Below are 27,354 nucleotides of genomic sequence, written 5' to 3' on the forward strand. Positions count from 1 at the left end.
CAAAAAGTTTCCCAAAAAAAATTGAGTCGTTGTGGGCACCTCTTGAAAATAGCATTTTTAGAGAAGCTGACCCAGGAGCTGTATGTGAGGTATTTAAAGTGTGATTATTTAATGCAACACCATGTTTAAAGCACAGACTGTATAAAATAATGGATGCCACCACTGTGACGTCACCCACTGGTTTGTGGATTTACAGAGTTTGGCATTTTGGTCATCACCACTTCACCATCACCATATTTGTATGAGATGGTGGAGCTGTGGAGGGGGCGGGGGGTAGATGTGACTCGTAGACGGTGGTTACACTCACTCAGAGTGGCCACACCCTTAATTTTGCAGAACTGAGTTAAAAGAATTACCCCTACCATATAGTTATCATGAACGGAGAAATAAGCTACAGAGACCAAAATAATGTTTTATAGCAAGCTGTAAACATGAATATTACTGCTCTGAAGTTGGGCATTTTAACATGGGGATCAATGGGAAATGACCCGCTTTTAGAGCGAGCCTCAAAAGGCCATTCAAGGAACTGCAGTATTTGGCACCTCCTCTTTGGCTCCATTTTTCAGCCCGAGGGGTTGCCCCTTGGTTTGAAGTGGTTCAAATGATTTTAAAGTTGTCTTCTGCCATCCATCCTTGGAGTTATATAATGTGATCAAAGTTGTATTCTTGCTGCTGATGAAATATGTTCCGAAGTTAATTTGGAGAAAAAATATCAGCCGTTTGCATGTGGAATTTAAATTAAAAGCATTAGAGTTGTAGAGAAGATAAATGCAATTAAGTTTGGGCTCGGGAAACTAGAAGGAACTTAAAGAAGCTGTGACCATACCATGTGGGTTGCTGGTGTGAATCTCAGGACATATTTATGACTCAGCAACTATTCTCAAGGTGAGAAAGGCATTTAACGCCTATTCAAGCAGAGTAACTGTGATATTTCAGACAGCTTACATCTGTTGTGTGGCTATGTCGACATAACCTTCATCACATCAAGAATGGGTGATGCTAATTTGCCAAAAAAAAAAACAGGACATAAAATCCTGATATTCCTAAACCATGTATCTTACAAATCCTAAGTTAGATTCTGAGTGGAAAAGGGTTCACAAAGTGAGACAGCTTTTGTAGAAAGCCCAACCACTAAAACAGTTCATTCAGCCATGATTCCCTGTGTGTTTTCTAGTAAGATGCCATTGTGGAAATACTACGGCCTGCTTGGCTAAACCCCTGAATCGCTGGCACCTCTCTCCAACCTATTTGTCTCCTCCAATTTCGTGGAACCTCCAGGGTGTGCCACACATTCAGAGGATTGCCCCACTTGTGAAGCTGATCAGACTAATCTGCTTCCTTTCACAAACAATAAGCTGGGTCAAATCACACAATAGACTCAAGGCAAAAAGCGGCTATTTTTAGAACAGGTGCAGATCAATCAAATACAGTTTTCTAGTTGTGAGGAAAGTGGCTTATTTCACTTGGCAGGTACTCTGAAACTACTATTTCATAAACTAGATGAAAAATGCATTCTGGGATGCACGCAGTCCATGTGTGTACATTCACAGTTCAATACTTGAGATACCTATAGACAGATATGGCTGCTTTTAAAATTTAATGGAGTGATGCTACAAAGGGCCAAACCAAGATGGGAATTGTGTCTTGTATGATATGAAATGAATGATTCCAAGAAAAAAGTAGAAGATTTTGAAAAACTACTTAAAGTTTAAAACTACATATGTATAATCTTAATGTTAGTAGAAAGTGCACTGCTATCAGAGTTGGAGTCGAATGAACTGAAACATCTTTAGGTAAATACTTACAGTAAGTTAAAATGAGCTGATGCTGGATACTGGAAGAAATGAGACAGGACATTGCTTAGAAACAGGAAACAGGACCACAATGCATTCATCCAAATAAACTGAAAGTCACTGTCGAGGTCAGTGCAGACTGCTGTAATGCTTTTACACTGAAACAAATTTCACACAGTAGAGGAAAAGAAATAAACTTTATAGATGAACACATTTATGCTTATGAAGTTTCACTTTGCAAAAGTGACTCCCTTTGGACTAATAATGTAATTCAGCCTCTGAGACTCTACTGTGTACAATAAAACATAGCCCTAACACATATTTAGATTCCAGATTGTAGAAACACTTGCCTCTGTCTGCAGATAAACCTCTATCTCGCACTCTTAACCCACAGTTTTGCCTCATAGGAGTGGGTTAAATGGATAAAATCTTTTTATGATATGTCTAATTTTTTTTTTTCCATGTGTCTCTGTGTAAAATACAACACAAACATTGATTTTTGTCTAATCCAGAAAAATAAGCACCCAATGACATATATGAAGCAATCATGTAAAAAAAAAAAAAAAAAAAATCCCATGAAGCAATCCTGGTCAATGATTTGCAACATCGCCTGCAAAAACAAAATACACCTTGCGATGTTAACATGCTAGGCACCAGTACTCACTGTACATATACGGCTCAGCTCAGTCACCTGTATAAAATGTTAGCATTGTATGTTTCTACATATCACAGATACTTTACATTTGAATGTTTTATATGTATCACATGGCCTTTCTAAATTGACTTAGTTCTGATAACATGCATATAAGCTGACTTTGTCCCCAGGAGTTGGAGGGGATGGTGGACTGCTTGCTTTATCAGTCCATTCAATGGCTGATAAAAAATTTGTTCTGTCTTACTTTCATAAAGTTTAGGCACCAAAGTTACGTTTTTAGATTTAGAAAAAGAAAATCACGGTTGAGTACAAATATTAGTTTCACACAGGACTGAACCTGACTTTGTTTGACCCATCTAGCACCCCAACCACCCACAGTATATACAAACATTTCCAGTCTTAATAGCCTATGATTTGGAACCTAATAGTAGGTGTGGCAGGACCTTCTGTGACGCTTATCACCACTGGTAACGGCCATTTGGGGATAACAGCCTCAAGAACCTACTATAAGGCTTAGCAGTCCCCTACTAGCCCATATATCAGGGACAAATGGATGATAACACCTATTTAATAGCCTAACAACAGTGAAAATGGCTGCTGCAGACCACTGTTCAAGAAACAAACAACAGTAATTGTTTTTTAGTGAGACATTCGCAGCATTTCCAGCTTTGATTTTGTGAGCCACCAAAACGGATTATTTTAAGCTAAAACATTATCTTTTCTAACCATAACCATGTGGTTTTTGTGCCTAACCACGCTAAATACAGTATTGTTGAAACATAAAGAAAGGTAAGGTTTCAACTTACCTACTACATAATGTACAAATGGCACATATCCATGATTTTCAGAACGTACAATACAACACTTACTCTGGCAGTTGGCCTGTTGTGTCACCAACCCTTCTGCCTTAATTCTAATGCTACCAAACCCTGTTGCCTTTTCCTTTATCAGTCAGTATAAACCTGAAATGCTATGAGCAAAAATCTTATAATCGTTTTTCAACGCTTTGGCACATATTGCATCTTTTGATGCAGAGGATGTTTTTTAAGCCCGTCTTCCATTTAAGCATCCATACAGCAGGTTCATGGAGAGCTCTTTCTGATTCAGCAGAAACAACAGAGAAGAAAAAATAAATTCATGTTGAGGCCTCAGGAACATTTCACAGCAGTGTTACAGTCTGATTTCACATTGCTGTGTCACAAATTTTCTCCTGTGTTGTTTGCGTCTTCCTGTACTCACTTTTACCCTCTTGTTTGTTTACCTCCGCTCACTGAAACACTGCCTGGGACTACAGGCAACAAACAGGCACTATAAATGGGTGGAACATGTTTGTATTTTGTTCCTTTCAGGTGGGGTGAAAAGTCAAGTGTCTCTTTCGCTGTGGTCGTCTCTTTCTCTCTGACTGGCCCTCTTTGTTCTGAGGATAGAACAGTGGTTCAGTGATATGTGTTTTGACCCGCCCAAGTCTTTTGCTATCTGGCGTTTGACACCGGCAGAAAGCTGATGCTGTGAAATCGAATGCAGTGGGTGAGCTCTCAGCAGGAGCCCAAAACATTAGCTATTAGCGGCAGGCGACAGGAGCCTGTTCTCCCTCTCTGCCAGACTGAATTGAGGTGTATCTTTGTTGCTTTCTCGACATCTCCCCCCCTCTTGCTGTCTTTTATTTTACTTTATCTTTCTGCCTTTTTAAGCGTTTCACCTCCTGCGGTGTCATCAGTGGCTGGGGTTGCATGCAAGAGCTGTTGGCTGTCCTCCGCCTAAGGTCTTATTCAATTTAAGTTGTTTACGTGACCAGTTGATTCCCTGTTATTGAGTTTTCCTGTTTCCATGAATAAATAAGGAGACAGAGACACAGTATTCAGTCTGCCTTTGGTGTCCTAGCCAGTCCAACAGCAAAAAATAAAGTATGAAAAGACTTAACACACTACTTGGGGGTGACAGAAAGAGGGCAAGGAAGGTTTGAAGCTGGGAAGGATTCTCTGCTAAGAATCAGAACAGCTGGTCATAGGTATTTTTGTGCAAGTGTGCATGGACATGTGATAAATCATCTGATATAAGATTTCTCAAAGGTAAAAAATAATTTAGTGCATAAAAAAAGTTTTAAAGGTTTAATGGAATTCTTTGTCAACTGAGCAGTTGGTGATCTGGGAGACAATGATCCAGCAGCTATGAAGTGGAAGTCTTGAGTTTGTTGCATCTAATTAACATTTTCATCATTAATTAGTTTATTTTGAGGAGCTGATAAATCATTTAGTTAATGAAATGTAAAAAAAAAATGTCAGCAATGAACATCACAGGTCCTAGCAGCACAACACGAAAATTTTAAGTAACTTGCTTTAAATTTCATTGATGATGAATACTTGATGAATACTGAAAAACAAAGATTCTAAAATGTTTTTTAGGGCTGTCAAGCGATTAAAAAAATAATCTAATTCATTGCATGCTCTGTGATTGTTTAATTTAATTCAATCATATACATCAACTGTTGTTGTGAAAGTAGTAAATTCAGTTCAAATGAATTTTGGCAGTAAAGCTGCTGGATTTTGAACACAATTGTCCACCTGTCCTCTACCACGAAACTGATCTGCAGTCCATTGCAATCCATTTTGTGAGGGAGTTAGTCGGTCACAGGTAGACTTAGTTTGCGTCTGAATGCCTGGTCGAGAGAGGCTTGACGAGGCTGACTGCTAGCGCTAGCATAAGAGGCTGTGCTAGCTTGGACCTCCCGGAATTGTGCTAAATGTTTTTGGTGATATTTCAGGTTTGAAGTTCTCCAAGTATGGTGCTCCTATCAACTGTTCCATCTTGTTTTGTTTTTTTTAAAAAATGGAAACGTTTCATTCACGGGCTAAGCAGCATCGTCTCGTCTGCCTCCATCATGTGACAAAGCCACTATGGCCTTCAGTGATGCACCGGGTCAAAGAGCATCACGGAACGCCATTAATCAGTGTTTGTTTTTTTAACAGATCATTTTGTCTTTGATTAATTAATTGAAATTAATGCATTATTCTGACAGCCCTAGTTTTTTTTTTGTCTTTCAATATTTTCCAATAATCTCAGAACCCTCTCCACATGGACTGTTTTCCTGCCGCTCAAAAGTGATTGGTCAATACTACAAATACAAACCAGGATGCTTCCAATACCAAAATCTTGTCCTGTTGCTCACAGATTCTGCAAATATATGCAGATCTGTTCATTGACATTATCCTGTCTGCCAAGCCCATTGGTTCCCTTTGAAAACAGGTGAAAAATATACAGTGTTTTGCAAGTTACTGAAATTATTAATTAGTTACTGCTCTCAAAAGTAATTGAATTCCTCACCAATTACTGCATGTAAAAGTGATTAGTTACTAGGGAAAATAAGTTTTGTGTTACGTTAAAGTATTTGCTTCAATTTTCTTATTAAGACACAAATAACTATAATTCTAGTGTTGCTGTGGCATAGCGTGGGACAAGACAACTGTCAAGTTTTAGCTGTGATTGTACCCATTATCACTCTGATGAAAAGCAAGTAGTGGAACACAAAACACAATATTGTGGTAGATCTATTTATTGCCTCGACAAGCCCTCATGTCAAGGCAGGTTATTTTTTAAGACTAAAGTTAAGAGTAAAGTGACTAAAGTTAAGAGTAAAGTGAAATAATGACTGTTTCTCAGACATTTGACGGTAATTTCTTATCATGTTAGGCTTTATGGAAAAAAAGTGATGTTATTTAGAAAAAAAAAAGCTTACAAAAAGCCTTACAATCCCAGACATAGACTACAACTCTCCAGTTTAGGCCTTATTGTCCTTGATCTAAAGGAGGGAAAAATGATATCCATATATCCAGGAATGCAAGCTCAAATTGCCTGAACTGTTGGTCATTGTGTGCAGAGGCAGTCTAATGCCTCTAATTGATTGATTGATTCACACCAGTTCTTGTGCTGATATGAAGTTGGGTGACTACTGTTGTGTTGGTCAACCGGTGGATCCTGCGGCATTTTGAGTAGCATTAATGCTGCGTTCAAATGGAATTGTGCTTGCCCTGTTGTTGAAGTATTCAAAACCTCGTAAGTGGAAATTTAAACATGATTTCATGAGTTCCATTTGAGCACAGCATATAGTGCAATAGTCCACCTTCCACATTTTCTTTCCCTGCCTCTGTCTGTCTCTCTGAAACACACAAACACAAAACAGATAGGCTGAGTGCCGCTCACCTGTCCATGTATCACCACGGTTGAAGTTGAAGTTGAATTTCAGTCGTTGTTATAGTGTTATTTATTCGAAAAATGAATTAGTTACATGTCTAAAAGTAGTGGAATTAAGTAACACTTGACTTTAACAGAGTATTCCCAACACTAATATATAGTTTCAGTTTTAAAAGAGGTAATTTTTAAACACCTAGGCACTGTTTTTTTTAGCAAACGTTGGTCAAACAGTAGGAAATAGTGCATTTGTTTGGGGCTGTTTTCAGCAGCAGATGAAGACACATTCGGTGCTTTAATGAGTGTTTTCACAACAGAATGGGGTTTATGTTGGAAAGGAAACTACAGGCCTGTGTGGTAATGCTGTGGCATGTCATCCAGTGCAAGGATGTGGCCCATTAACAAAGCCAAATCAAAACAGAATTGCATGTGCGTTTAAACATAGCCACGTCTGCATGCATCCTGCCAAAATCTTTGTGGCTGCCGCTGTGCATAACCCATCCTGTTAAACGCTGCACATATATATAAACATGCCATGGGCAGAAGGCTGCACAAAACAATATCATCATCATAAAAAGGGGAGAAATTATTTCCATTGACAGAGCCAGATGCTGTTGATTTCATGGCTCCCTGAAATGTTTTCTTTTGCTTCGAATCGGCATGATAATCAGTCAATTAAAAGACTGATTGAAGAGAGCCCCAGGAGGTGAAAGTGAAACCAATGGGAAAGATATTTTCATTCTGACACAGAGTCTGACTCATTGAGGTACCACAATTTTCTCACTGGTGCTTCGACTACGTAGGTTGCAGTGTGAAGTTATTGAATCACAATGAACTAAGAGGAGTAACCTTAAAATCTCTGGGAAAAGCTTTCCGAAAGAACTCCATCAGTATTCTTTGCAGGGCTTGATATCATTTTGGAAGAGAGCAGCGGCAGAAGGATTTGGGCGTAGCTCTACCTATGCAGATGAGAATCTTTTCCCAGATTACACGTGTTTAGTGTGTGGCTGAGTATTTATCCTCTGCTGCTTTAATCCAAGTCAATGTGGAACAGACTCTGCCTTCCCTTTCACTGCCTGGGCTGGCAGTAGGTATTACCCGTTAGACCCACTGCACTTAGTCAACATCACCAACAACTATAGTTGAGCTGCGTAATTTGCATGTCGAGATGTTTGAAACATGGGGATTAGTCAGGGGTTCTAAGCAAATCTTAATCCATATATGTGTAGAAAATATTTATGTTTATGAAAAAATAATAATTCAGTGATTATCCTTCAAAGTATGTGACAGTTGTAAGTTGCATTAATGTCTCGTTTCCGCGTTTCTCTCTTATGTTGTCACATGCATTGTGAGAGATAGAGAGCAGCTGCCTTTGAAGTCTGTCAGCTCCTATATCCTATTAAATATCAAATACATGTGTTTGTCCTCCTGATAATCCCCACAAAGCTGCTATTCAACTGGAGCACTTTGAGTGTTGGACCAACTCTCCTGCTTTAAGTCAGTTTTTTGAGACTTTGGTGCATCTTGTCATTAGTATTCCTCATGGGAGAGTGCCCTTACTTCTCTTTGCTTTTTTTGTTTGTTTGTGTTGACTCACATTTCTCTGTAATCAACTTAAAGTTTACTTGTTAATGCAGGTAGTTGGCTTTCACTTTCAAGAGGTGGCATTTTCCTATTTTTGTAACAACTTGGTATGACTACTGCGTGTCCAAGAAGCATATTAGCGTTTTAATTCTCTGCCCAAACCTGATTGGGCCTGGGATGTAATTTCACAGAATTTCAGTAGAATTTTGTTTTGTTTGTTTGTTTTTTATGGAAATCTTATATTCTGTCATATCATGAATAATGCATGGGCTGTGCCAACACAACCCATCCTGGCTTCTGCCTCTTATTAATGAGGAGAAATGTTTTACAGTCTCTGTTTAATATATATGGCATTAGACTGTTTTGGGGCTGTGCTGCACATTCAGCAGGAATAGGCACATGTCTGTTGCCACACTGAAAAAAAATGCAGTTGAATTTAGCATGTAAGAAATGTTTTAATATTAAAAATAATATTTAAACTTTGAAAATTCTGTTTATTTTTTTATTTATTTATTTTTTAAAATCAGGCTCGGGCATTAAACTGCTGGACAGAAACTACGTGGGTTTATGTAGGGTCAGGCCTGATTTTTTTTGGGCCTGATCCCAGCTCAAAAGCAAATTGGTGACATTTCAACATCAAAAGTCAAAGTGTTTCACATCAGCCTCAACTGACACAAGCTGTTTATTTGTAAGCTCACATTATGCATTCTTCACCACGCTGATTTGCAGATTCAACATCCTGAGTGAATATGAACTGCCGTGATCTGTCAGCTGGCATTATTACTGGCCCCACTATAGGACTGTCTCATGTTGCCTTCTTCTGTGCTTGTGAAATGTCAGTCAAAAGCTGAAATATTGTCCCAATTTGAAGTCGGTATTTAGACAAAAACAATCCGAATCCTTTGTGTTCTTCACTCACCTCTTTTATTGCGGATCTTTGGGGAGCTTTGTGTGAACACGGAATAGCCGAGTGGCCATGGTAGAGAATTGGGGCCAGACTTGTAATCTTTAAAAATTTATTTTTAACTGTTAGTGTGTGAAAAACATTGTGGGTAGTATAGTGTAAATGAACTGTGGTACACTTCCCTCCATTTTACCAGCACCCAGATTTTCCTGCTCATCTCGTAGATTTTTCGCTGGCTATAGAGCTGTTGCTCAAACTATAAATAGTAATTTGGCATTTCTGTATGCCCACCACCGCAGACACAAAGAATACAAAAGCGTCTCTTTCTCCATCTCAAACTCAGACCAAACTCTCATCAAACAATAAAACCAGGCAGTGCTAATCAAATGTAAACCAAGATTGTGTTACTGCATTGCTTTTTTCCATCTAAAAAATCTTTAGATATATATTTTAGTGCACTGTTAAGCTGTAATATGAGAATTTGTAAACAGGAAGTGGGCACCATACTGTTTCCTGTATTGTAAAAATGGAAGCAAAAAATAAAAGATTCTGTTACTGCTTTGGCTTTTTCTCACCTCAGATGTTTCCAGAAACATTTTGTAGCTCATCGTTTTACACTCAAGAGCTTCTGTACCAGCAGGTTGCCATATTGTTTCCTGCATCAAAACGACCAACTTGCATTATGTTACCCACCAGTGGGAGTGCTTATTGGTCCGAAGCAGTGCAGTGCATTCTGGTGGTTGTAGGTTTTCTAGCTCTTTAGCAATAGCGAATGCCCCAGTCCTTTTTCTCTCTTTTCTTTGGGCATGTAGCACCAATTTCAAAAGCATCTGCATCTTTCTACTGCATAGACAGCCCAGTTTTATAAAGAGACCATCTTTCCAGCAGTGCAATACATCCGTAAGCCTTAAGATTTGACATATATGAGGTGGATTTATCAAAAGAATACTTGAAAAATTTCCTCCAACATTTTACTTACCTGGGCAAGCCTTTGACAGTGTTATCTCCATAGAGTAAATATAATAGAATTCCTTTTGGAGGATATACTTCAGTCTCAATGTCAAAATCTAATATTTGTTGCTAGCTCAAGATAAATTTTAGGTTTGTTTTTTTATTGAGCTATTGACATTGGACGGTACTGCTGCCTTGGGGTAGATTTGGCGTCCTGCATGTACAGAAGCTGCCACACTTTGATTAAAAAAAGACAAATAGCAAAACAAACGACAGTTCAGTGCTTATCAAATTTAGTTTTATTTCAGGGATGCTTTGCAGTGATAATGTAATGAAAAGAATGCTTTTGTCGCGTTTGCAAACTGACCATCCACTTGTTCTCTTGGTGCAAGCTCCAACTCAGCGTACTCAATTTGAGAAAGAATTCATACTGAATAGCACTGTATAATAACCTAAATAAGATTGTAAAATCATTTAGTTGTGACATCACACTGGAGGGCATCTCAGAGCAGCATGGTCAAATGATAGAATTTCCCCTCATCCATAAAAAAAAATAAAAAGGGGGTGCAGTGAGGACCATTTTCATGCCTCAGCAGCACTTAAATAATATATCTCGCTTTTAAATCCACCCCAAGACTGGAGGGTTCTCCATAATACCTCCACCGTAAAACCACAGGGTTACACATGCAGGTGTAAGACACATTCTTGCAAAAGACTAGCAGAGCTTCACTTGAATGCCCAGTAACATTCAACAAAGCTTGCAGTTATTTTTTACTACTTCAATGCCATCTTCAGTATGTAGTTTTGATAAAAAAAAAAAAAAACAGTTTCCCTCTGTCTTTTCCATTCCACTACCTTTTAAAAAATCCCCCTCTGCCTTACGTCTGAGTGGCTTGATGTCTGTCCTTATCATGGTAAATGTATTTCTTCCCGCCACACTTATTAGTCACCGCGCTGAGGCACACTATAAGCCTCATAGTGTGCCCCGGTTGTGTTAAAACATCCAAATCAAACCTTTTTCGGATAAGTTGGCTTTATTAAAAAATAAAGCCAACTTATCCTTTGAGTCACAGGGCCGGCGCTGCTCTGCTCTGATACATGACTCTGACCTCACAGGGCCGTATCAGTCACCACGCAGCGCTCTGACCTTATAGGCACAGGCAACCTTTTAATAGCACTGTGACTCCTCAAGTCTAAACTTGTTTGTGTTATCTGCATAATGGCAAAAAACGGCTTGAATACTAAAACTAGATTTCCTTGTTGCCTGTTTCTACTCGACCAGTTTGAAGTGCATGTCCTCGTCTGTAAGGATTTATGAGTCGCAATTTAATTGAAGGGAATTAGTGGACATTTAGCTTCTAATATCCATCAAATTAATCTCCAACTCTGTGTTTCTTTTTCCCCTCCTCTCTCTCTCTCCCAGGAAATCCAGAATGGCTTCTGGGATTAACCTCTGCTCTTGGTAAAACTACCCAGAAGTTCACGACAGTGCACAGCATCTCATAGCCTGGGAAATTCCATAATGTAAATGTATCTTGCTCTTTTTTTTTTTCATTAAACCTTCGGCTTTGGGCCATGAACCTTAGAGGATCTACCAGGACCGCTATCTCCTTAGTTTGGATTTAGATTCCTCTTTTGCTGGGACTACTGCACGGGCCTGCAGCGGTGGCTAGTTGTGGCGGCTGCGGCGGTGGTGGCAGGAGGACCTTACCAGCTTGGAACACGGGGATAACTTTACAAAAGCACGCGCCACCATGAGGATATCCACCACCTCCTGTCTCTGTCCCTTTCTGGTCTGCCTCTGTTTCATCCAGAGGTGCTACGGGGCGAGCCACCATGTCCCCGCCAAAGTGCCCTCCAAGAACCAGACCAAACTGGCCAACGGGGAGACGGAGGTGCACCACAGGCCTAAGCGTGGCTGGATCTGGAATCAGTTCTTTGTTTTAGAAGAACACATGGGACCAGAAGCACAGTACGTGGGAAAGGTAGGATGTTTCATTGAACTGACTGCAACTGTAAAAAAAGAAATCTTTTGATCCCAGGGAACTTGCTTTTGAACAGCTTACTTGGCATTTTTCTCTCTCCTCTTGTTTATTGAGAAATGGGTTACAGCAGGAGCAAGCTGTTCTATTGAGGTAGATTGCCACGTCGGCATTGTACACGTGCTTTTTTTTATCTTCTGATGTGGAAATTCAGGGCTCATTTGTGAAGGTGTGTGGCTTTTTCCTCTGTCGTTACCATGTCTGACCGAATTCCTCTCATGATAATGTCCAAAAAATGTTTTATTCTCTGTAATTAAGGAGTGCCTCTCAGCATGTCTGCCGCTCGGGGAAGCCAGCTATGCAAGAGTGGATTAAGTTTGAAAGTGAGAATAGCCCTCTACATCAAGCTATCTTTGAAGTGAAATATCAGATTTGGTCTCTCTGTGGGAAATGAACCCAGATTTGATCTCTTGGTGGGAAATGAACCACCGCAGCAAGAAATTGGACAGTCGTGCATTGGGGACATGGTAAACCAGTGTGCCTAGAAGTTTTTTTCTGAATGTAATTTCAGAGTGACTGATGTCCCTTATAGTGGAAAGGTTGGAGTGGGCATTCTTTCTGCTTGTGCATAGGGTGCGGCGTAGCCTGGTTGTTGGTGGTGACTTTTCTGTTAGCTCCACATTAAGCCACAGGGAGCTGGTTAAGTCCTCTGCTTCCAGATTGCCTGCCCTTATCTCCTGAAATGTTAAAATGTGTTTCTCCGCTGCAGTGATCATTATTCTAGGCACTCAGGCACAGACTAATCCCCTCAACTGCACTCCGAGAGAAAGAGAATGAGAAAGGCACAACGCTCCTCTGACTGCACATATGTCTGTATTTCAACAACGGTGCCATTTGAAGGGAAAATGAAAGAAAAGAGAGATGACATGCTCGGAAAAAAGGGGTAAAAGGGGAAAAAAACAACAACAGTAAATATCACTTTCCACCTCAAATATCTGTTTATTGAATAAACCTGGGGTTTTAATCACAAATGTCCTTTGGGAGCCGACAGCGCAGGAAAGAAAGGTTATTTATTGGTGAAACATGTTTTTGCTAATATTATTTGACGCATGAATGAACCATAAAATCCCACTGTGCCAACAAAAACAATCCCTCAGTATTTATGAGGCATTGTGTCCAGAGTATTACACAATACCAAAGATATTTGCAGCATATTCAAAGCGTCAGTTCGTCGATGCGCTAACTGCACAAAGACGCGCTTACTCATTTACACATTGAATTTGTCCACCGCTTTGAAGTTCATGATTGTTTGCTTTGCTGGCTGCTTGGCTGATGTGCTAGTTCTGCTGCTACCTTAAGGGTGTTGTTGCTCTGTGTATGAGTGTGTGAGAGTGTGTGTGTTTGTGTGTGTGTGTGGCGGGTGCCGCTGATGAAAGCAGAATAAACATAAACAGCTAATCCTGGATGATAATAAAGCACTGAGAAGACACATAAACATTATTAAGGAATCAATTTGACATGCATGTTTAAAGAGATGAGGTCTCCAGATGGTTAGCACAAAAAAACATTTAATTATGTGGGTTGGGACTGGTGTGCAGTGTCCTAATGTGGCCAGGAGACAGAATGACCCTTAATTAGACAGAGACAGGAGAGGAGGAGGAGAAAGAGGAGGAGGAGGAGGATGAATGTACTCAGCACGTACTGCGCTGCATTGTTTTCTTTTTTTTCTTCCTCCCGTTGCTTGATTAAAAACTCTGGACATTAGCGAGCAGCAAATGAGCAGTTCCACTACAGGGAATTGCCAACACAGTCTTTGTCGATAATTGCTTTCATCAAAAAATGTTAAGTTTTGAAACAGACGTTTCACGATAAGATGCTTGGAATACTGCACACAGAAATGGAATTCTGATTACTGCGAGGTCAACATAAAAAGCAGACATGTGATAAGAAATCTGCAAGGTCAATCATAATACAAGTATGCTATAATGTAAGACTTGGCCTTAGCTGCTGGAAACGCTATGTGTACTTTTTACTACCCTCACGTAAAGGACAGCATAGAGTGACTTCTGGGAATAAGTGAAGCGGCCAGTCTGTCAAGAACATTTTTAATCCTCCTGAGGTATCCCATAATCCCCAGTGACACCTTTCTGGGGGGCTGATGCATTTGGGAAATGACAGCTTTGTGCATGAGTGAGACGCAAATGCTTGGTAGGGGACAAGGCTTGTCCAGATACGAGACAGGAGACAAGCCACTCTCCCAATGGGAGGTGTGAATGTCTTCATGTCAATCAGCTCAGCGTGGTGCTTTGAAGTAGTCGGGCAGGTTACAGAGTGGATGGTAATTTTTAGAAAACGATGCAAATCCCCAACCCCTGAATGAATATGAACTGCAGCGAACTGTCAGCTGCAACTTGGTCGGGGGATGTGGTGCAGCTGTTGGATATAAAGAATAGTCAGGAATCCTTGAATTGAACTGTCATTGGGTGTCTGGCCGCTGCTAAAATATACAGTAAATAACACGAGATATGACAGATTCGGTGCTTCAGCCTGGACCAGGAGGAATACCCCCTTGTCTTATCATGTGTTCATTTGCAGAGCAAAGTAGCAACCTCTAAGAAAAGGTGCTTAAATGTTTTATTCATACATCTAAAAATGGATTGTGCTGTGACAGAATCAGGCAACTGTCTTGTTGTATGTACAGTAATAGCTCAACAGTGGAAAAGGAAAATAAAAAAAAAAGTGAAGCGAGGTCTTTACATAAAATTGCTTTTCACCCACTCTTTGCAATGCAGGAAACAAGTTCATGCAGATTGGAATGTTTTCAGTGTTAAACCAGTGAAGTGTTACATGAAATAACAAGGAATATTTCACAGCCGATGTGACATTATTACTCTGCATTGTTGGAAATAGAAACATCCTAATGGCAGAAATAATATTTATCAGCCTCTGAGGAAATTGTATGACACTGAGCATGCACATATAAATGCAGAATTAGGTCTATGTTTGTATATGTAGTAGGGCTATAACAAAGGATTTTCTATACTTGAGTACCCTTTTATTACTGTTATGAATATATTTTCTTTATAATACAGTATAAACATGTTCAAAAATACTGAATAAAGCCTCTATCTGTATTTCATAGCTCAGAATGATGTCCTCAGATTGCTCAAGGAAAAACTGGGAATTATCTCTTTTAAGCTGCAAACGGCTGCAGCTTTGTTTGATGAATGAATTAAAGCAGCATTTTTTTGGCCAATTTTGGACACCTGAAGGAGCTTAAAACTAGGATTATAAATCAAGAGTTTCATTATGATTCCAAATTATATTGATATTTTGGATAAAGATATGATATTTGCTGATACTTTGGTTTGATTTAATTTAGGGGCCTGTAATAGACAGTTATTAGTAAATATCCTCTCCTCATTATCTTTTTCTTGACTGCTTACCTTTGTCTGCCTGGTGCTAGCACTGTTGGGGTATTTAGAAAGGAGGTGTGCTTTGACAGACATGGTGACAGTAAAGGCATATCTTAAAGATGACAATATGTATCGATGGTTTCACCTCGCATCAATAGTATTGGATCACTGATAATTTAACTGATATGTCAGTCCAGATTTATGTGTATATTGTTAAATGTACCATTAGCATAAACATAGCATTACCATTTTATTAGCTTATGAATTTGATATGGTGAATGTGTATGCTAATAGTTAAATATTTATATATCAAATAATAGAAAAAAAGGACACTTGACGGATATAGGTCTAATATTCATCCTCATTTTAGCTCTGCTTTGGTCTCCAATGACTCCTGAGTGACTCATCAGCTGCTACATGCTCCTCTATGCTCAGCAGCTAGTTAGTAATTTGTCCGTCTGGTATTTGGTGCTGGGCAGGGAGTGTGCAGGGGTTTATTAAAGCCTTTATGCTAAATACAGCCCCTGCTGCATCATGAAACGAGGTTGATGCACCCAAACTGAACTAGGGCTGTAGTCAACTAAAGAAAATCTTGGTCGACTAAAGTCACACATAATCTTCAACTAATTGATTAGTCGTGGGGAAAAAAAAAATCTACACGTCATTTTTACTTGTGCGGTGGTGTGTCTGTGTCAGTCTGCAGTTACACCTCCAAAACACTAGTTGGCGGTGGAGTTGGACTGTGTTAAGTGCTGTAAGTTTAGTTCAAATAAGACTTTATTTATATAGTTGATTCAAAACACACATTAAATATGGCTTAATAGAGACAATGTCAAAGACAAGTACGCAAATCAGCTTCACTTAAAATCGCAGCATTCACAGACAAACACTTGTCTTTATATGGACACATTTCCCCACCAATACAATATGCTAACGTTATTAGCACAAGTCTATGGCATTTTACATTGCATAAATTAGCCTAGCGTCTAGTGATCTTTCCTCTTCTCATATAAAACCAGGGACAACAGCAACACTTAACAAAGGTGACAGCACATAGTTTGGCTCCATTACAACTCACAAGGTTCACTAATAAAACAACTGTCCTGTACTAAACACGTTTTCCAAGCAAATACAACATGCTAACATTAGCGCCAGCCGGGTCCATGTCATTGGTCTGACAGCCCATTGGTCCAACATCCCATTAGTCCGACGGTCCACGGTGCTGAACGGCTCCCGGCGGGCGTACTTCTGCCTTGATGGTGCGCCGCGACCGGCTCTGGGTCAGCTGGGAAAGGCTTGAGGCGGAGCAGGCTCACGGCTTATGTGTTTGTCACTTTCTTTTTCATTTTAACCCACACCATGATCTTTTCCTGACTCTAACCAAGTGGTTTTTGTGCCTAAACCTAACCAGACCTTAACCACAGGGCATCATGATGATTTCGGAACGGACTTCAGAACAATGGGTTTAATATGGCCGGAACAATGGGATGTCGGACCAATGGGCAGTTCCTGCGCCAGCCTACGACATTTTACATGGTATCCATTAGCCTAGCGACAAGGGGAGATTTCCTCTGCTCATATGGAGCCAGGATAAATCCCGGAGTATAAATCCCTAAAGGATAAATCACACACAAGACTTAAAATGCTATTTTAGTGGAGGCTTTACTGTTTTCACAATTTATTGTTTCTTATCTGTGAAATACAAGTAAATACAAGCTTCGTTTCCACTGAGGGAAACGGTGTCAGTATACAGAAACAGACAGGAGGTCTGCGTCACCACGACGCTGAACCTTAGGGTGGGTGAGTTCAACTTTCTGTCAACAACGGGGGTGTTTTGAAAACACCCCATTTTCACAGGTAACTTAGCCTGTCCCCCGCCGCAGGAAATAATGGATTAATCCTGGAAAGCTGTTGATGTAGCACTTTGCTCCTTATGAAATTAACACAGCGATTATTTGACTAAGGAGACCTTGGTCGGACAAGAGCATAGTGACCAAATAATTGACTAGTTGACCAGGAGACTACAGTCTTAAACTGAACTAAGCAGTTAAGTTGAAGGTTTTCAAACCAAAATAATAATCTAAAAGACCCCAAAAAGTTGTGTAGAGCCTTGTAGCGAAGGAAACTGCAGAGTGGAGTGATGAGTCTTTGTCACAATCAGTGTGGATCTTGGCTTCTGTCACCTAACAGGGACCTTGCTTTAAAATCCATTAAGCATTGTCACGACTGATGCTTGGCGAGTCCGGCCTATTTTTATGACACTCCCGTTTCAATAGGAATGAGTGATAGCCGGCTCCATCGCTGGACTAAACACAGAAGTGCCAATTTAAATTACTTGATTATTATTCCGACTGTTTGCCTGTCGCTGAAGGAAGCAAGTCAATGGGTCATAAACCCTGATTAAAAACATAACCCGTTACTATGCTCTCCGCTTAGCAATAGCGTCACCTGCGGCTCTGGAGGTCATGACTCTAATTCAGAGGAAGCTCAGAATGTTGATTGCGGCATGCAAAGTATCTTGCATTGCAAGGGCTTGGGAATTGTCCATATTAACGTGTGTAGTGTTATATCCGAAATGGACCTTATTGGAGTTTAGATGCAACAAACTGACCTTGACATTTTTGTATTTTCTGAAACAGGGTTGTAGATTTTTGTTTAAAAAGCTACAGTGTTTTTTTTTTTGCAATCAGCCTACTGAGGGGGCGGACATGCATATATTGAATGTACACCAACATGTACATTCAGTAGGTGTTGTGTGTTCACATGGCAAAGAGATATTCATTGATTTTTTCTCATTTGTGATCTGTAGACTTTGTTTTGAAAGGCTCATCTTTATCTGGTCAGGGATAGAAATGTATCCGTAGCGCCATGTCCGTGATATGGCCACAATTTTGCCAAACAAAAGAGCTTCCATTGATTCTTCAGCTGTAGAAAGTAACACCTGAATCTTATGTCTGGTGTCTGTGCAGGCATGCATAATATCCTAAGTGCATTCCCTTGTCCTCTGGCTGAAATGCTCAAACATATTAGCACCATTTAGACACTTGAGACTAAAGCCATTTGCCCTCACTCACTGCCAGAGCAAGGCAGAAACTTCATGTTTTCTAAAGCTGATCTGCTGACGGTTTCATTTCTGTCTCATTCAAATATCAAATTTTAGCAGCAGTTAGAGGCAAAGCCATTAAATGAGTGTCAGAGTTGCTTCCGGGACTCTAATAATCTCATTACTGTACATCAAGAAGTCAACCATCCTGCTGGGAAGACAACGATTCATTCTGTTTCTCCCCGCAGATGTCAAAATAGAGGACGACTATTAGGGCGGATCTCGGTGATGTGCATCAAAGGCACGTCTCCAGCACGCCCCTCATCACTGTCTCTTGATGTATGGTCATTAGGCGGGTGCTCCATCATCAGGGTTTACTGTGACTGTTACAAATCAATCGAAGAGAAGGGGGGCGCTCAGGGGAGTTGATTGGGTGGGAGCGTGGTCAAAATGTGGTGATAATCAGACAATCAAGCACGCCCACACAAAAAGTGATTAAGTCCTCTTGAGTGAAGTATAAGAGCTGAGATTTAATCAAAAACTAACCCACCCCCCTTCACTAATTGCAAATATGAAGCCAAGGCACTGATCATCAGCTAGGGCACGCAGCCTGCTCATTTCTCCTTCTCTCCACTCCCCCCTGCCCGGCTCCTCTCACCATGCACACTGTTGATAGAATAAATGCCCCCCCACCCTGACTCCCACCTTCAACTTCCATTTCTGCATCAGCGAGGCCTGCTTTCAACATCAAAGGGATGCAGTTATAATTAATCTTTCTAAACCAACATGTAAATGTTTCTGCTGTTTGTCCAGTGCCAGACTGATTACAAGAGTTGTGAAATCACAACAAAGAACACACAGACAAACAAAGATGTTGAGCTTGCAGTCATGCATGCACAGCGATTTGTAGCCTTGGTGCGTCTATACAAATGCGCTGTGCCCCGGTGCAGCCCATAGGCCCTTTTAGCTGTGTCATAAAGTTGATGTCTCACTGAAAGTTTAACTCGCTGGAAAATCGATTTCAAATCAGCATGGGATCAATCATCTGACATGTAGTCTCCGTGGTTGTATTTTGACATATTTTATGCTTTGTGCCTGGTATAAAATTTAATCCTGGATATCATCTAATTGTCACATCCAGAGTTTTATGTCATACTTATTCCTGTTCTGCCTGCACCAGAGGGCCATTCTTCTTGTTCACCTCCTTGTTCTCATTCTATACAGTTCATAATGAGTGGTCATAACAGCCATAAAGCAACATCCTTTTAAACAAGCAGTGAGCAAACAAGGCTAGCTAGGCACATACATTATGTGGATCTGTGTACTGAATACGACAGAGCCATTACAAATGGCATTCACCCATAATGCAGTCCATCCAGGCCCATACATTATCAGGATCTGTACAAAGAAAAGGACAAAGCTGGTGCAGAAGAGAAAAGAAGTGGAAGCACAAAATAGATGAAGGTCAAGTTGTATAGCTACTCGTAATGTATCAGGATGGCACTCAATAGAGCGTATCCTCCGCTGGTGCTCCGCTGTAATTGTGAAGATTGTGTTAGCTGCCATGTAGTCTTTACCCAAAAAGTTGCTATTTTCCATGCTCCATTAAACTTTCCTAACATAAGAAGATTAAGTAGTTTTCTACCTGAAATGGGGCATGAGTTATGTCTGTTTGAATCGCAGCCACTTCTAAGCATTTTGGCTGATTATTGCAGCACCATGTGGCCAGTCGGCTCTATATTTGTTCAGCAGAATATTGGCAGGAATAGAATAATTGGCATAATGTTCATGTCTAAACCAAGACTGGATTCTGTGATCGTGCATGTTTTTCCAATTGGCCTAAAAATGGAGCATTTGACTCTTCTTTTATCTGCTATGGGTTTATTGGTGGTTCCGCCTCATTTCAGAGAGTTCTATGCTTTCGGCTGGCCACAGCTGTAAGTTTTGTGCTGATCCACTGATAAATTTTTGTTTATAGTTGTTGGCTTGTTGCATATAGTTGATAGCAAGGTAATCTCTATAAAGAGATATCTGCATCTGCATGCAGGATCTGTGGGCAACAGAACAAAATTGTGCATTGATAGCATTCTGGTTTCCTTTTGTTCTCTGTTTGTAGTCCAAGTGGTTTTGACCAATCACATTTGAACAGCAGGTAAACAGTCTATGTGGAGCAGTAAAACAAATTGGTCTAAAGGCGATCTCTGAACTCACTGGCTATCGTCTGATGATGATTTAGCTCTATATTACCTCATTTTTAACTGAATTCATATGCAAATACCTGTTTATCGAGATTAGCCAAAATGACCTGCACATGGAGGAGGACGTCTTGACCCAAAAATCTGCTGGATCCACCAAAATATTGGCTGTTGCCCACAAAGGCTTATTGTCATCAGAACGATAGCTGATGGGTTCTGAGATTGGTAGCAAGGTACTGTAGATTTGCTGGTGGACTAAACAGCTGCTGGGTAATGCTTGACAGCATTAGGACACTGAAAATCCTGTAGCAAAGATTTGCTGGTTCCAGCTTATCAAAAATGAGGCTTTAATGCTTTTCTTTATCATCTTACTATATAATGATGAAAACTCTGTCTGTGGGTCAGTGGGTGTGTCTGTCTGTGTGTCTGTTCCATGTTTTTTCTCCTCACTGACTTGGTCAATCCATGTGAAATTTGGCACAGTGGTAGAGGATCATGGGAGGATGCGTATGAAGCAATATTACATCAATTGGCCAAAGGGGGGTGCTATAGCAACCGATTGAAATTGCAAACTTTGGATGCCTCTCCTCATGAGGAACAAATTTGTCTCAAGAACCCATAACTTCCGGTTTTATAGATTTTCCATCATTTTGAATTTTTTCAAAAACACTTCAAATCGATCTCTTCCTAGGAAGTTTGACCGATCTGCATGAAACTCGGTGAACATGATCTAGGGACCAATATCTAAAGTTCCCTCTTGGCAAAAGTTGGAAAACTTACTAAAACTGAGCTTCTATAAGGCAATGAATATTGCGGAGGGCGTGGCTCATCACATAAAGGTGTATAACATCTCAAGGGTTTCACCGATCACCACGCAACTTTGTAGGCATATGACCACACATAATCTGAGGGGACCCCTCCATTATTGACCCCATCAAACAAAATGGGGGCGCTAGAGAGCTAATTTCTTATCTAGGCCTAACTGCCATATCAATTTTTACTAAACTTGGTAGATATGTAGAAAAGGACGCCTCATGGTGACTGGAGAAATTTAACTCTAATTGGCAACTGGATGGCGCTATAACAACAGAAAAAATGCTTCGCTGAAAAAATGCTTCACTTCACCGATCGCTGTGGCTCCCCCTGTGGCCAAATGTTTGGGGTTTTTTTTCTAATTTTTGGTATGACTAAGTCATGGTATGGTATGTTCTGCATAATCACAGAAACTGTCAGTGTGTCATTCTGTCAGTCAATCATTCTGTCTGTCCCATGTTTTTCTACTCACTGACATGGTCAATCTATGTGAAACTGCACATAGGCATTGAGGACTGGCATAGGTAGAAGGTGATAAAGCTACCAATGGGTATGGACTAGTGTATGATAATAAACTGAATATCTTGAAGTTTTGGACTTTTGGTTGGACAATGTGAGCAATATGAATTCTTTACTATGGGCATTGGGAAATTGCAATGGCCATTTTTTATTGTTTTCTAGGGCTGACCTGAATGCCTCAAAGCTTCAATAGCAAGAAGTCAAAGAAGTCAAGTGTCTGGAATAGTTTCAAAATTGACCAAGATGACCCCCAAAAAGTCCAGTGCAAGATGCACCAGAGGAAACTGGCATCACAAATCTACTTGGCAAATCAACTGAAAACTTTAAGCTCAGCTCAGCCATTCTCAGCCATCTTGCAAAGTATGTTTCAAAAAAAGTCCAACTTACTGTATGTTCTTGTCTGTAAATGACCCACCACTTGTCGAAGCTTTGATTAAGCTTGGATATTTCTCCCTGACACTTTGATGCCCTAAAAGTGATATTTGGGACAGCCCTTCTATTTTCTGGTATTTTATAGGGAAAAATATAAAATGATTAATCAAGGAAGTAATAATAATAAGTTATTACTTGCAGCCCTGGTTAAAATGTGATAAAACATTCATTTGATTGGGTTTAAAATGTGATGAAACAGTGAAGAAATGCTGCTACAGATACAATATCATCACAATATTACATTTTTTAATAGGGAGAGATGATAAACAAAATACATTAACTTACAGACACTGTGAAAGTATTCTCATTGCAGTATTTTTCAATGAATAAATAATCTGCATTTTACACAAATAAAATGAGAGTGGCTAAAACAACTGGCACCATCTAACCAGATGCTCAGCCAACCCAGTCCTTTATCTGGCTAATAGTAATGATTTCAGACAAACCATTGTCTCACACATTTCAGTGAAGATTTTGGAATAATATCAACTTAAAATTAATTTAAATAATGTATGTAAATCTGGTTATGAATTCATAGGTCTGTGTCCTTATTAAGTCACTTTAAAGTTGACATAGTAAGAAAGATATTAAGTGGGCTGGTTAGCATAATAATGTATACTGTCTGGAAGCTTTTAACATTTTTGAATTTTTATGAGGTAAAATGAAGTTGATGCTCAGTCTATATGAGAAACCTTATTAATTGTGCAGCATTTCGGTAATTATGTTGGTCATACAGGTGCTACTTTCAGCTCTTCTTTATATTCATCAGGGCAGTTCTCACTCTGTGCTCTACTAAGTTACAATTTGTGACGTTTCATTTTACATCAACTCTTGACAGATTGAGTGAGTTAATCACTCACTCAATCTGTCTCATAATCGTAGGGTACAACTCTAGTTTGCTTACATTTCTAAACCATTAACTTTGCACATTATTAGATTATCCAGCATTAGTACATGAGTAAAAAACACTATTTAATGTTGTAGAAATAATGTTGAGAAGGTATATTTATCTGACAGGTTGGAGGAATGCTTTCGTCCTCGTGTCTCGTCTCCTTTTAATTGACTGAGACACCTGACATGTAGTACGACAGAGCCAAAAGTAGAGTGTTTGACTGTGAGCACCAATTAGCTTGTGAACACAAACAGTTTAAGACTGCTCTCGACAATGAGTATACACAGCCCAAACACTGAAAACACGTAGCATGTTGACAAAAGAAAGTGAAATTACAATTTCTCTCGGGTTGCTCCTCTGGGCATATGATGAAATCATAAGTGAGGTTCTCCTTGAGATTGGAGTGTTTTCACCAGCGACTTTAGAGTCCCAGACTCTGTTGATCTCTTTAAACTCCTCAGAAATGCATTGCCAGCTGCCAGCCGCTAGCCACATGCCAGTCATCTATTCCAGCAGTCTTTAATAAAGTCGCCCATAGAGACAGAGAGATAAACGCAATCCCTTGTTTTGATGCCCTGTGGTGGGAAAGGATTCCTCTAAGTCTTTGTGGGGAGATGACAAAACAACAAGAGTGTAGAGGTCATTTTTTCACCTTTCTCATGATGTCTCAAGATATATTTACATTTATTATACATTGCGTGACCTGGACATTACTGCCATTTCCTTCGCCCCTATCTTTCAGACTGACATACATGGAGATGATATATGTTAAGCTCATATCAGGCTCGCTCTGCGGTGTAGCAAAATTGACACTAATTACATTAAGGCAAGTTGTCATGAAATTTTCTGTGTGATCAAATTTAATGAAGTATGAATAAAATATCCCAAAGATGAAGTCGAAACGCAGTAGCAGCACCCACTGCAGAGAAATGGAGCCCTGTGTTTGAAATCATGTGGCAGGAATTTGCCCCAAGCTCGGTTTTCTACAATCGGCTTTGACTAAGAAGGGAAATATGTGAAATACTAACTGTCCCCTAAACAGCAGTGAGGGAGGTCTCTGTCCAGAGAAATTTGGACGCTCCAACAGTCTCTTTTTAGCCTCATCTCCTCTCTTTGGTATCATCCAGCAGTCACAGATGGTTAGTAAACATGAGAAAGTTGTGCAGTTTACTTACAGCCAAGAGGTATGTCAGAGTAAGATCTATCGATATTGGTTGTTGTTTGTCTTTTTTTCTGATCCTTTGGGCTGCAGTTTACTGAAACCATTTAAATTTACTTGACTGTTCCAAAACAAGTTAAATTGCTTTAGGTGTTGCTTTTTCCTGCTTGATCAACATAATATTTTTTTTTCTTTCCTTTTTGTCTGACCAAATACCCCAAACGTTTTTGTTTTTTTTTGCTTTAACTTATCATTATGATGTAAATGCTGTTGCACAGTGTACTGGCTATTGATTAATGACACCATCAGCTTTTAGATTGGATTTATGGCGCAAGGGAAGTGTGTTTTCCCAGTAGCTCTACCCATTTGCCAAAGAATATCAATGTAAGTTCTTTGCAGTTACTGTCGTCAAGTGGAAATAGCAGGCTGCGGAACAACCAACTGTGGTAGTTGCTAGGCTCTGAGGAAAATGGAAGGATAATGTGGCGAGGTGGTGGTGATGTCAAGGGCACTGACAAGTGTAATCAAAAGGAGCTGACAACGCCACTGCAGGAATTTCACCCAAGAACTCATATTACTTCAGACAAATAACTCAGAAGACACTCTCCTCGGTTGTCTGTGAGACAGAAGATGTGGTTTCATTCAACTTTCATTCTTTATTTACAATTTATAAAAATGGGTAATCACAAAAAAACAATACTAGTAAAAGGGGCCAACCAAAGAAATAAATTGATTGAAACTGAGGCTTGGGGCGTTGGTAGCATAGTGGATAGTGCCGGCGCCCCATGTACAGAGGCCTGCAGCGCCGCGGGTTCGAATCCTGCTCACGGCCCTTTGTTGCATGTCAGTCCCCATTCTCTCTCTCTGTCTCCCCATTTCACCTTCTGTCCTGCCAATAAAGGCAAAAAGGGCAAAAAGTCAATAAAAATAATCTTAAAAAAAAAAATAAACTGAGGCTTACCAGTGGAATGGTGGGTCAGTAAGGGCGGACAGCCCAAATAAGAGTCACCCCACGTCACACATGCACACACATCCCCTCACATGTGCATGATCAAGCTGGGGGGTTGGACAGATGAGCACAGCACACATGAAGCAGGTACCATCACTGGAAGACACCAGCCCCACCACTCTAGACTCATTGCTTCTGCAAAGGGACAAGGAAGGGACACAATTAGTAGGGCTTTATTCACACAAACAAAACACCAGTGGCAATGGCCTTCTGCTGGAATTCAAAAACACTGATTATGAGCAGCACCAGAAAAAAGGCCTCCTGCCAGTGTTGTTACAGAACCAAAAAAAAAGAAAGAAAGAAAGAAAAAAAAAGAAACAAATAAAACCAACAATTAAAAATACATAATCTACAGTTCAGAAACGAAATAAGGAACAAAAAGGAACAAAACAGATCACTCAAAACGATGACTGCATGAAATAAACACTCGGTTGTAAATTTGTCCAAAAAAGCAACTGAACCACAATTAATTGCTTGAAATTAACATTCAGGTTATGGTAAATTAGGCGAAATGAGAAAATACACTGTAGTAATAAACAATAGGACAACTATTTGTATTAAAATAAAGAAGTAATCAGAAATTTGCAAATTAGGCACAATAACCAAAATAACTGATATTCCTTTCCAAATAACATGAACTAAGTAAATTGAAATTAAGTCACTGAAGTGACAATTACATGAACTAGATCACCCACATGGGGTTTTCAGGCCCATGAATCAAACATAGGGACACCATGGATGAAAGAAAGTTTGAACCCCACTCACAATATACAGTCAGGCCGTTAAAACAACCCAGGATAAAAAAGGCAATTATGTAAGTACATGACAATTCATAGAAAGACTAGGAATAGTGCACGCCAACTATTGACAAAGCCAGCTGTAAGTGGAGCCAGCTGTAAGTAAAGCAAGCATGCGGTAAACAAGCAAGCTTTAGGTGAAGCAAAGCAGCAGTAAGCAGTAAGCAAAGCAGAGGTTAGCAAAACAGCTGCGTTCTTGCAGGCACAGCTGATAACCAACTGCGGCCCACAGTTCCAGTCATACACAATAAACGTTAAGTTTAAAACAAGAATATTAACAGGAGAAAGATTAGACTAGCGCCACAGTAGGCTACATACCTATCATGTGTTTGTTCTTTAAGGAAGAAGAGAAGGGAACCTATGGTACTCCTTCAGCTAGCAGCCATTACCTAACGCAAAGTACTCATTTAGTGACTACATGCTACATACTAAAGATATGGCGCAAGGAACAGGTGGACCTACTGACAGGGATCCACGACAGAGCCACTCCTGAAGGAGGGCTGGGAGACAGCCAGGACAATCCACAAAGCCATAAGTCACCAATGTCAGTCACAGGATAAAACAAAAGATAAAGATAACCATGTAAAAACCACTCTCATACCTGCAACAATCGCAGAGTTTGGCAATCAGGAAGTGACTCTCTTTCAGAGAGAGCGTTTGGACAACGATTACTTGTCTATCATGTCTTGGGCACAATAAGGATGCAACAGTTGTTGTTCTTTGCTGTGATGCTACCCTCTGTGTCTTGTAGGAAAAGATCATACTTTTGCAAGAAGGTTGGTCAGAAGGGGTAGTTCATGGGGTCTAGCCTTTAGCCTAGCTCGTATCCCTGCTTGCTTCCCCTGCTTCTGCTGCCACCGGTGTCTTACTTTCGGGGGTAACAGCACAAAATGATCTTGATGGTCTCACAATTGTCCATTGGTATCTGCTTGCAAGTAAATGCAAGGTGATTGCCTGTAGTGCTGATTCATAGACGATCGTGGTGGTTGTGGGCTACGTAGGCCTCAAGGCTACAGTGTAAAACT

The 27,354-nt window shown here is 40.1% G+C and overlaps 1 protein-coding gene across 1 annotated transcript in view; it reads left to right on the forward strand.

Moving 5' to 3' along the window:
• Positions 1-27,354, forward strand: part of LOC117264879 (cadherin-18) — a 129,573-nt gene that overhangs the window by 16,762 nt on the left and 85,457 nt on the right. Inside the window, exon 2 of the mRNA XM_078162634.1 lies at positions 11,496-12,057. Within this exon, the coding sequence (XP_078018760.1) occupies positions 11,827-12,057 (231 nt within the window). The 5' untranslated portion in view covers positions 11,496-11,826. The remainder of the gene's footprint in view (positions 1-11,495; positions 12,058-27,354) is intronic.

The sequence above is a fragment of the Epinephelus lanceolatus genome, chromosome 20 (genome assembly GCF_041903045.1).
Source record: "Epinephelus lanceolatus isolate andai-2023 chromosome 20, ASM4190304v1, whole genome shotgun sequence".
Classification (NCBI taxonomy): domain Eukaryota; kingdom Metazoa; phylum Chordata; class Actinopteri; order Perciformes; family Serranidae; genus Epinephelus; species Epinephelus lanceolatus.